Below are 12,338 nucleotides of genomic sequence, written 5' to 3'. Positions count from 1 at the left end.
GCGTCTTCCAGACTAGAGAAATATTTTTGGATTACCCGCTTAAAAATAAATATTCATACTCATGTTGCAGCTTGTGTCTCTTTGGGGGAGAAGTGACAGTGCTTTGATCTGTGTCAACTTTCCTTTTTTTGTGTGGACTCTTGGCCACCTACCTCTTGGATAAGGGATTGATACAGCTCTGTTGCTGTGTGGTTTTCCTCAAATGCCCACTTGGGACTGTGTCTCTGATGCTTAATGTGATTGGGCAGGGCCCTTGCTCCAGACCGCCCAGAGTGAAGTGGCAAAGGACCAGCGACCAGAAATAGGTATTGGTAGAGCTGAATCAGAAATAGGCATCAGAAACAGAGAAGTGAATTTCTTAGTGAAAGTTATTGGGTAAACATCCCACTAACTTCCTCTCCCCATGTTTTTGAAATGTCCCTTGTTAAAAGAAGTGAGTAGGATAAATTAGCAAAAAATAGCAAAGGACAGAGTTGCACAAGCATCCTAGATCACAATGTTCAGATCTCATCAGAGCCCTCAGTGGCACAAAAGTTTCAGGGATGCCCAGGACCCTAATGGGAAGTGGGGTTTGAAGCTGATAAGAAGAGAAACGTGCTTGGAAGAGGCAGGCCCCCAACCAGAGGTGGCAAAGCAGGTGACCCACTTTCTCATACATGCCAAAACTAAGCTTTGAGGTCAACCTTAAAAGGGGTAGAAACTTGGGCTTCCCTGGTGGGCAGTAGTTAAGAATCCGCCTGCCAATGAAGGGGACACGGGTTCGAGCCCTGGTCCGGGAAGATCCCACATGCTGCGGAGCAACTAAGCCTGTGCGCCACAACTACCAAACCTGTTCTCTAGAGCCCACAAGCCACAACTACTGAGCCCCCACGCCACAGCTACTGAAGCCCGCGTGCCTAGAGCTCCGCAACAAGAGAAGCCATCGCAATGAGAAGCTCGTGGACTGCAACGAAGAGTGGCCCCCGCTCACCGCAACTAGAGAAAGCCCATGTGCAGCAACGAAGACCCAACGCAGTCCAAAAAAAATATATATATATATATATATATATATATATTTATAAAGCCATTATAAAAACATGGAAAAATGCACAAAAGAAAATAAAATTAACTCATGTTCTCACTGCTGAGAAGTAACTATGGTAACCTTTTGGTTTATTTCTCTCTACTTTAGTCCCTTTACAGAAGTGTGAATGAATAAAACATACAGTGTTATGTTTTAAGCCTTTGTGCTTAATCATTATCATGTGTACTTTCTTGATAATTTAAAAATTATTGAAAGTCATCATTTTTAATGACTGTAATGTTTTGTCATGTGAATGGATTATCAGTTTTTTAATCATTCTCCTATTTTTGGACACTTAGGTTCTATTTCATTAGTCATTATTGTAAGTAATGAGCATCCTTGTGTATAAACCATTGCCTGTGTTTCCATTTGTTCCCTTCAGATAGAATCTTGTATTTCTGAGTTAGAGGGCCTAAACATTTTTAAACTCTTGGTCTATACTGACAGATTATTTTCCGGTGAGCCAGTATTGATTGAAATTCTCACTGGTAGGGTGTGAGAGTGCCCATTCTATAGTATACTCCACTGCATTGTGATTTATGGTTTTAAAAAAATCTTTGTTGCTTTGATTTTTTAAAAGGTATCTTAAAAAAATCTTTTTGGGTGAGGGAAAGTTACCAGTGATGCCGAGCATGTTTTTTATGCTTATTGGCCGTTTGTATGATACTTTAAATGGTCTATTCTGGGTGTGTAGCTACTTTGGCCCTCAGCAAATTTTCTCCTATGTGTAAAATGTATCTTTCAGACCTTTAAAACCTTAGTAGGAGGTTCTTCTAGTTGTCTCCTCTGAGATGATTGAGGGGTATCCAAACTGAGAGCCAATATAAAATAAAATACGAGCCCATGATGAAGAGGCTTTCCCTGGTATTTTAGATAACAGCCAACATGTAACGGGCTTCCTGTATGCCAAGCACTGTAATAAATTCTTTACATTTACCATGTCACTTAGTCTTTACAAGATCCCCATAAAGTTGACTATTACTTCTCTATTTTATAAACGAGGAAACTGAGTTGTAGCGAGGTTCGGTAACGTGCCCAATTCACAACTATAGTGTCGGAGCCAGCACTTGAAGCCAGATCTAACTCAACGCAAAATTTGTTTTCCAAGATTGTGTTTTTCAGGGTTTGCCTTTACCAGGCCTGCATGCAGGCACTTACAACCACATTTCGGCTTGGAGTTTCTCTCCTTTGTCTTTGAGGAGAATGCAGATGGGGGAGGGGAATTGGGTCCTTCTGGGAGTGAAGATATTTCATGCTTGGGCTGGAAATGAGATTGAGTCTTTTTTGTGGATCCACTTCCTGTGGATCCAGGTCGGAGCCCTGTGCTAGATCCTGCGCCCCTTCCTGGGAGCCTCGTTCCCTGCTTTTAGGAACTGACATTCTTTTGTTGTTGCTTTTAGCATCCACTCAAAGCTGAGCTCAGGGTGATGGCTGAGGGGCGAGAACTGATCCTGGACCTGGAGAAGAATGAGTAAGTGGACTTCTCCTTTGTCTAAAATGAAACAACCCACTTGCATGTCAGTGCCGGACGCAGGTGCCGCTGTTTTGGAAGGAAGCAGTTAGCGAAGTGACCCAAGCTCTCAAGCTAGGGTTCCTTTGTGGGGAGCATCTTACAGAGCCAGCATTTCCACAGTCTGTTGACTTGCTGTGAAATTAGTGGACTGTTTAACATCTTCCTTGAATTTCCTCAGGCTGTATTTCTGGGGCCTCTTAGAGTTCACTGCACGTGAGTGTGTGTGTGTGTGTGTGTGTGTGTGTGTGTGTGTGTGTGTGTGTGTGTGTGTGTGTGTGTGTGTGTGTGACACAAAGGGAGGGATGGGCTGGAGGACTTTGGCAGCTGTCTTACTAGCTCCAGCACAGCGCACAGCAGGAAGTGAAGGAGATTAGAGGAAAACAGCAGAAAGGAGAGAGGCAAGGTGGAGTGTTCTGGGATTTGGTGCTCACACCCTGGCTGCTCTGTCTATTCTGGGTCAGCTACATCTGAGCTCCTGCCAATAAGGGCATGGTCAGCAGTCTCCTGGCTTCATCGGGCTGGTTCCTCCATCTTCCTAACCTCATTCCTCTTGGGTGGCTGCCTGGCCCAGAAATATTTCCACACTGATTTGCCATCAAGTGCAGCTGTATCTTGATTCACGTTATCTAGCAGGTGAATAGACATAAGGCACGGCTGTGTCTTTTGCCCATTCTTTGGCCATTCCCAATCTGCTCTGGCCACTGGAGAGCTCTCCTTACTTGGCCGGGGTCCTCTGAGGGCTTCTGATATTTCCCCACCAACAGTCCCACTTACATTCTGCCGCACAGACCTTGCAGATAAGGCTGCATGGCTCGCAGAACTGCCTGTCTCCTCTTGGCAGCCTCCGGAGTCCCTTAGAAGCAGATGAGTAATCACATGCATCACTGCCAAGAAAGCGATGGATAGGGACCTTCCCATATCCAGGAGGATGGGAATGACTGCTAAGCTTGGGTGGAAAGCAAGAATATAAATTATTCCAAATTTGGGCTTTTTGGACACTCGCAGAGGAGGATGAGTGGTGTCGGAAGTGCAGTAAAAGTATGACTTAAGCAGCCTGAGCAGTAATGGGCTTCATCCGAGTCTTTTCTCTGCCTCCAGAATGTGGTGGCCTTCGGGAAGCCAGAAAGATGGGCATCTCAATCATTTCCGCTACTTTCCTCCTACCTTACTCCTGGAGTAAAACCAGCCCAAGAATGTGTTCCTTTTGTCCCATTTCCCTGGAATAGACCCGTCTGGCTGTGTCTGCAGAGGGCGCAGGCCCAGAAATCTGCCTGAGGTTTCTCCTTGCATTGTCTTCCTTTGGTCTTGCAGGAAAGGCCCTCAGAGGGTCTGTTCTTAGTCTCTCTCAGGGGCCTTCTTCAGTTTCTCATGGCCCTAACCCTCTAGCTCTAGTCTATTTTTCCCTATTGCCACCTCTGTCTAATCTGTCCTATTCTGCTTTCAACTGAGGCATTTGACCCCTCAGCTTCCTCTGGGCTGCCTAGGTGATGGGGTTAGTGTCATGGGCAAATCCTTTGGAGTTGGACTGGCCAAGCAGGGATCCCAGGATTCATGCTTCCTTCATATTTTGGAGTCTTTGCAAGAGGTCATAGGAAGTTAGAGCATGAAGATGCCATAGAAAACACTGAGTGCAGCAGTCTTATGCATGGAAGCAGAAATTTCAACTCAGGGAAGGATAGGCGCTTGTCTAAGGCCACACAGCAAGTCAGTGAGAGAGGTGAAATGAGGATCATTTGTGTTCTTGGATCTGGAGTCACAGAAACCCAGTTTCAACTTACTAGCTGAGTAACCTGGGGCATATTGCTGCGTCTTTTAGAATCTCAGTGTCCTCACTTATAAAATGAGACTAGTAACACCAGCCTCATATGGGTGGTTGTGAGGGCTGAGTACAGTGATGTACACAAAGTGCTTACAGAGAACACAGTAAATATTTGACTACTATTGTGATTTTTTACGGTCCCACACTGAGGTTCCAGAGGAGAGCCCGGAGATATGGTTCTGTTGTCTGTTGCCTGGAGCTCTTTTGTTTCCCAGTGATCAGCAGTGGCCTGGATGTGATTCCTGGCCTCCTTGAATTGGCAGCAGGCAGGAGACTTGACGAAAATGGAAGCAGCAGAGCCAAGCAATATGACCTCACCAGGTATCCCTGGGGATGGCTTCCTGCTATTTTCGTCTAAATTGGGCTTTTTGTTTTTGAACATGTGTTAGCAAGCGGAACTCCAACTGCACGTGACTTCCTAGTGTGTTTACTTCCCAAAGCCCTCTCATTCATGGTGCGTGCAAGTCTGGATTCAAAACAGCTTGGGGGGTGGTGGTGCTGCTCCTCTGATTTTTCACATTTTATACAAATTATAAAGTTGTTATAATCCCATGATATTTGAGGGGAAACTAGGCCCTGTGCTAAGTGAGCCTCAGGCTCTGGTTCTTAACTTCCTCAGTTGATTCATTTATCTTTTCCATCTTGGATGCATCTGTAGCATTCCAGGCACCAGTGCAGGTACTGCAGATATAGTTGTGAATAAAACAGTTCTGCCTTCCTGGATCTTATATTTCAGTGGAGGGGGACAATAAATACACAAGTGAATGTGTAGTAGGTCCAGTGACAACTGCTGTGGCAGAAACAAAAGGAACATAAGGGCTCTGAAGAGTAGGGGTTCAGGAGGGAGGTGCTGTTTGGGAATGGTGGCCAGAGCAGGCCTCGGTGGTGAATTGATATTTGAGTCCAGACCTGAAGGAGGGGAGGAAGTGAGCCACGTGGACAGCGGGGAGATGACAATTCCAAGGAGCAGGAACAGCCAAGTTCAAAGGTCCTAATAGGTTATGAAGGTTTCCATTCCCTCCCCCTGCCCCCACCTACGTCTCCTCATATATTGGATTCTCAGGCCTCCCAGGAGCTGTGGACAAGGACTTCTGGGACTCTGAGGGGAGGGAGAGGACATTTCTAATTTCTTTTTCATCATCCTGAGGTGTCTGGCCTTTTCTCGTCTAATCAAAGCCCATGTGCTAATGCATGGCCCAAAATAGCAGTGAGCAGGCCTTTAATGGAATTCACACATGGAGAGATAGCCAAGAATAGTGAGGATGGAGGAACATGGGGTTTAGGCCAGGAGAGAGGGACACAGCAAATGGGCCTTCAGCTCAGGCAGCAGACACCCCAAGGTGCCTTAGTTCCATAGCACAGCAGCTGGCAGCCTTTTTCTGCTGTGAAGCAACTCGGGATAAATGGATGACATTCCCATGGGGGACACACACTCTTTTCTCTATTGAGTGCAGGTGGAAAAGAGTGACATCGTAGGGCTAACCTCAATGTGGCTTTCATGTTGGAGGGTCCTGGTTCAGATCCTGACTCGCCACTTACTAACCGTATGTCCTCTTCAAGCCTCAGTCTCCCTATCTGGGGTATAATAAGAGTCCCACGCCGTAGAGCCACTGGGAGGATGAAATGGGATGGTGCCTGTCAAGGGGTCAGCATAGTGCCTGGCTTGTACTCCATACCCGGTAAATGGCAGCCACTATTTTTTTCTAGCCTGTGCTTTTTTTAAATTGCAAAAGCAGTACATGCTCATTGTAAACCATGTAGCAATACCAAAACATAATGAGTGGAAGAATGAAAGTCTCCCACCCACAAGGAGAGTCCACTGTGAACAGCTGGTGAGCCTACCATGGACCTTTTCTCTGCGTGTGAGAGCACGCACGTAGATACTCATCGGCACAATCACACAGAAGCGCACCCAGGCTGCTATTTTTGTGCTGAGGGAGGAGCAGAAATGAGATTATACTCTACATATTGCTCCACACCTGTTTTTGTAGACTCACCTGTATGTGATGAAGGTAGTACTCTGCTCTGATATGTTCCCTAGTTTTACATTGACTCACACCTACCCATCATTTGCCGCTGTTGCTACATAGCTGTTGTTAGGAGAACCTGACTTGTGATGAGGGCTGTGTGGTACGGTGGAGAGAGTACTGAGCTCAGAGACAGACGACGTGGAATTGGTCAGTAAGCCAGTTGGCTCTCCTGGGCCTCAACTTTCTCATCTGTCGCATGAGGGTTTTGTCCCAGTTGGGTTCTAAGAGCCTTTCCTGTGCTACCTATTGAAAGGATAGCACACAAGTGGAAAATGGAAAAGAGGACCCTGCCTCAGGGCATTTACTCTCCAGTTCTGTAGACATTCCTGGAAATAGGGGGCAGTGGGATAAAGACAAATACCCCCAAAACCACAGACCTTGAAGCTGAGGATGTACTGCTGGCCCAGGACCCACCGTTTAGGCAACAGAAGCACGAGAAGGGAAATTACAGGGAAGAAATTATAGGCTGCTATTTCCACAACCCACAATTTTGAGGTATAAATCCATAATATTTTTTTTCTCCACATAATTTCCCCCAGGATGAGGACTGCCTCATCAATCCAGAAACCATATTGGACAACAGTTTGTTTGCGGAAATCAAATGGAATCTTCCTTAGCTGTAGGCATCTGGGGAGTTGGTCACCTCCAGGGAGATGCAGGCCCTGGCTCTCTCCCTTCTCCACTTTCTCCCAAGAGGAGGGCACACTGAACTGTTGAACCTGCTTGCAGGATGCTCACTGGCTCAATTACTACATTACAAGGTCACCTTCAAAAGCAAATGAGCAGCTCAACCAGTGGACGCTGTGCCCAGAGGATCTTTGGCCATCTATATACTCCTCTCTGCTAGTCTCTGAAGCACATTCTGCAACTCTCATCTCTTCAGTAGACTTCCTTCCTTGAGTCCAAATGATGCCAGATTTAGGTTTTGGCTTGGGAAAAGGAGAGATGTCCTTTGGTCTCACCCCATTCATTGTGCTCCAGCTCAGCGAAAGAGAAATCCTGTTTGTATAAGCCTAGCTAATAAGAATGGATATTTGTTTTCTTTTGTGTGCATATCTACCTCCAGACCTCATGGGGAATAGTAATGGTCAAGGCAGAATTTAGGCATTTGGAGATTTACTGATTACTGTACCTACCACTACTTCCGACTTTCATCTCACTTCATATCTCTAACTTCTTATCAGTCCCTCAGAGATATCTTAGGGATGGAGACCGCTTTTGTTGTCTTGGAAATCAAGCAACAAAATTAACAAAATTAATTGTCCTGGAAAATTAGCAGTCATTCACTGCTAATGGAGTGATCTAGGTCCTGGACTTTTCCCCCTTCATCCCTATTTGAGTTGTATAATACTGGAGGACCCAAGAAGGGGAGAAATAGGCAGAAGAGGAGTTTTTTCAGCAATAGACGGGGTGGGTTAGTTACCACCGCTTGCCGCTGCGCCTGTCTTCCAAGGAGGCCTGGTGGAGATGCGTAGCTGATCTGGAGCAAAACTCTGCATATCACTCAGGCTGTGGAGTTCTCCCCGGCTTCCTCCTGGGTGAGGAATAGACTTTAACATCTTATCTAGGATAAAGGACAGCTCTCTTAGACCCTCTCTTGTCAGGAGCTTCATTTGTTGTTGGCAGAATTCAATTTCCTGGATCAAAGAGAAGCTTAAGAAAGGCTTAGACATATCCCAGCGCTCTTGGTGAACCGTGCTTCACTGAAGTGCATTTAAATGAGTCACAGACATATGGATTACATTTCACTTAAAATACACATGGCTTAAGAAATTAGAGGATATCGTTCTTTAACCAAGTATTTGGCAGATCTAAAGTATTCAGAATGTTTTTTCCAAACTCGGCACACAGCTGGGCTCCCCATTCCCCGCAGCTGATGTTGTATAACCCGAGGAGACCGGTGCCGAGGAAACGGTTGGATGGATGGGTGGGGACATGAGAATTTGAAGAGAGCTCCCTGTGAGTGTCTGAAATTTTCTTCAAACATTTTTTTTGAAGTATCAGGAACTGGAATTAACCCTGCTGCGTTGACTCTGAGGCAGCGAATGCCTAAGCGGATTTAAATTCTAAGTGCTGGGCTAGGCACCTTGCCCCACAGAGACCTCATGGTCCTGTTTGAAATGCAGTTTCCAATTGTAGCTTTGTAGATGGAGATTGATTTCGGTTATAATTCCCATATTGTCCAGAACCCCTGGAGTTGCAGACCAAATGGATTGCCAGCCAATCTTATGTGATTTTGTACAAGCCAAACTCTTAACCGCACCCCTGCATAAGCAGGGTCTCCAGTATTTCCAAATCACTGGAAACATGCTATTGCTTTCTTAGGGTAGACTGTGTAAACTCAGTCTCAGTAACTAGAAGTGGTGATCTGAAGGGATGCAGCTGTACAGTAGCCGGAAGAGAGTATGAAGTAGCATCCTCAATTGAAATAACCTAGATGTGTTGATTCTTAAGGCTGTGAGCACATAAGCCCAAAATGCCTAATCCATAGGGTAGAACATGCTTGGGCTTTGGTGCCAGAGAGACCCAGACTCAGTTCCAGGCACTGACACTTTCTGGTTAGGTGGCCTTCGGCAAGTCACTCGCCTTCTGAATGTTGTTTATTCATTTGTGTTCACGATAACGCTCACTCCTTAGTGAGCATTTACTGAGAGTCAGTCACTGTGCAGAGGTACTTCACATGCCATCTTATTTAATCCGCATGGCAGCTCTTTTTAGAAGATATTATTATTCATATTTTGTAAATGGGAAGACTCAAGTGTGAGGAATTTGAGTAATTTACTCAATGTCAGGCAGATCCAGGAGTCACACTCAGGTCTGTCTGTTTCTTACTATACTCTATGTCCTGCATAGAAAATAGAAAATAACTTCATTGCGGGATGAGGTAGGCTGAAAAATGTAACCCATCCTTCCAGAGCCCCACATTCTAATTCCTGGAACCTGAGACTATGCTGTCTTATGGGGCAAAAAAGAATCTTTGTAAGTGTGACTACATTTAGGATTTTGAGAAGGGGAGATAATTCTGGATTTTCTGGGTGGGCTGTAAATTCAATCACAAGTGTATCTGTAAGAGGAAGGCAGAGGGAGATCTGCTCACAGACAGAAGAGGAGAAGGCAGTGTGACCACAGAGATGGGAGTGATGTAGCCACAAGCCGAGGAATACAGGCAGCCACTGGAAGCTGGGAGAGGCCAGGAATGGAATCTCTCAGACTGAGTGCAGCCTTGCTAACACCTTGACTTTGCTCTCTTGACCTCCAGAACCATGAAAGAATAGCTTTCTGTTGTTTCGAGCCACCTAGTTTGTGGTAATTTGTTACACATCAGGCACAGGAAACAAATCCACCAGGTTTGTGAGCCTTAGCAATAATGTATTTTTAAAAAAATATTTATTTATTTACTTATTTGGTTGGGCTGGGTCTTAGTTGCGGCAGGTGGGCCCCTTAGTTGTGGCTCACCAGCTCCTTAGTTGAGGCACGGGGGCTCCTTAGTTTTGGCATGTGAACTCTTAGTTGTGGCATGCATGTGGGATCTAGTTCCCTGACCAGGGATCGAACCTAGGCCCCCTGCATTGGGAGCGCGGAGTCTTAACCACTGCACCACCAGGGAAGTCCCAGCAATAATGTATTACACTGTGCATAGTATCACTCGTGACACATAAATAAGCTGGTTTTCAATACATGCTAAGTTTCATTAATGCAGAGTCAAGAACGGATGTTTTCTGAAGTGTCTTGGTGATGCAAAGCATTGCATGTGGCCCCTGTGACTGTCTTCAAGTAAGAGTGGCAAGAGAAAAACATATTGAGACATAGCATGTGTGGTTACCATTTATCAGCATTTCCTAAGTTCCAGCTCATGTTGTCTGATGCACAGTCTGCCTTCAGGCAGCTTCTGGCTGAGGAATGATGGTCAGATAGGAATAATGATATCATCAACCATAGTAATAGCTACAACGTAGGAGATGCCTATGTAGCAGGCTCTGTTGTGCAATCTCTAATTCAATCATCACAGCAACCCTGTGAGGTGTAGGTACCTGTGTTAGTCCTGTTTGGCAGATGGGGACCCTGAGGCATGGAGCAGTGTGACTTGTTCAAGGACATCTGGGTGGGAAGGGCGCTCCAAGCCCGGGGTCTTAGCTGTGGCCTCATACTGCCTCTTGGATGCCCTGTCCTTACTTGGTATGCTCTTCTTTGATGAACACTGGTGTTACTTCTCTGTTATTCTGCCCTTCTTCCCTTTCCTCCTGCCTTCCCTAGGCCTAGGTTAGAATTTGGATTTCAGTGGACTGTAGTGCTGCAATCCAGGCACCTAGGAGTCAGCCTGGCTCCTTGCACCTACTGGAGGTGTAAGCTTTGGCAAGTTGCTTACCTTTGCAAGTCTCAGTTTCCTCATCCACATCATGGGGCTAATGATAGTGGCCACCTCATCAGGTGTCATGTGATATTCAATAACACAGTGCTCTTAAAGGACTTACACTGTGCCTGGTGCACTGTGAGAGCCCAATAAATAGTTGCTATTATTTGTATTTTGCAGGATGGGAAAAACATTTAAGAATGAAGTAAGAGGGAATTCCCCTGAGCTGGTTTCCAAATGTAATTAGGAAGATGACCTTAAAACCCATTGCCCCTGGGAGGAAACTCACTTCTGCTCCCCTGCCGTGCCCAGTTTGACCTAACTGTATCTCGAGAATACAGCTGTGCAGGGTTCTCCAGTCGGCCAAACTGTACCTCTTGTCTCTGCCTACAGAATCAGTGCCCGGGCACTCCCTTGGCAAGGCTCTGAGCTGTCTGATAAGGAGGTCGGGATTTGTTCACCAGTTCCGGCTCTATCTCCTTCCAGGGACCCGCAGCCAGGGCTGCCTGTGTAGCCAGGAAGGATGTCCATGGTTTTCTTTTGTCTCAAGCTTATTTCTCCTGGCGGCCCTTCAGCAGGAGCACAGGGTAAAATGAATGGGAGGAAGCTGTCAGCTGCCCTGTTGGCCTTAGATGGACCCTTGTCAGAGCGAAGGGAAGCTGTGTACTTGGAGGAAGTCGGGAGTTGATTCTTGAGTTTGAGGAACCCTTGACCATCAGGCTGTTTACCTTAAGATAACAACGATAGCTGGCATCCAGTGAGCGAACATTTACCCTGAACACACTGTTTCATATGGATTTTTTTTTAACCCTGTATAAATTTCCATGTCAATTTATCCAAATGGGGTTATACTATATCCTAAGTTTTATTACCTAATTTTTTTTTTTGAGTTTGGAAATATAACATGGGCAATCATCAATTATTTTTAAAAATTTACAGAAGAACTTTTTGGAGTGTTTGAAACTTTGATAATAAAATTCTAGCAAAAAATTACATAAGTAATAGAGTTTTAAAATAAATGAGATCATACTTTATGTACCATTCTATAATTTGCTTTTTTATTATTTCTCTTCAACATCTTTCCACATTAGCATATTTATAGACCTATTTCATTCTTCTTAATGATGACATAGGATTCCACTGAATGGATGAACCAGAATTTTAAAATTTGCCTATTAATAGGTAGTTTTCCAATTTCTTGCTATTACAAATAATGCTGCAGTAATAGGTTTATACATAATCTTTGAGTACACTTGCAGGTATTTCTGTAGGATTAATACCTAGCAATAGAGTTGCAAGGTCATATGGCGTATATGTCTAAAATGTTTTAAATTTTGACAAATCGTACCTCCCATTCCACAGATTCCTTCCCAAAGGCTGTACCATTTTACGTTCATACAGCACAGTATGGGAGTATATTATGGATACATTTCCATGTAAATTTTTGAGATCATATGGCTATATGATAGTACATTGTATGCATATGCCATAATTAACTTTTAAAATTTCATATAATGAAAAATTATCAAAGAAGTAGAGAGAATGATATAATGAATCCCTTA

The 12,338-nt window shown here is 44.9% G+C and overlaps 1 protein-coding gene across 1 annotated transcript in view; it reads left to right on the top strand.

Annotated features, from left to right (window-relative positions):
• Positions 1-12,338, top strand: part of ADAM19 (ADAM metallopeptidase domain 19) — an 86,841-nt gene that overhangs the window by 5,394 nt on the left and 69,109 nt on the right. The window contains exon 3 of the mRNA XM_007165528.2: positions 2,464-2,534. Coding sequence (XP_007165590.1) covers positions 2,464-2,534 — 71 coding nt within the window. The remainder of the gene's footprint in view (positions 1-2,463; positions 2,535-12,338) is intronic.

This window comes from Balaenoptera acutorostrata, chromosome 2, assembly GCF_949987535.1.
Source record: "Balaenoptera acutorostrata chromosome 2, mBalAcu1.1, whole genome shotgun sequence".
NCBI classification, from domain to species: domain Eukaryota; kingdom Metazoa; phylum Chordata; class Mammalia; order Artiodactyla; family Balaenopteridae; genus Balaenoptera; species Balaenoptera acutorostrata.
The sequence above is the reverse complement of the archived record's forward strand: the minus strand, read 5'-3'. Positions and strand labels throughout refer to the sequence as shown.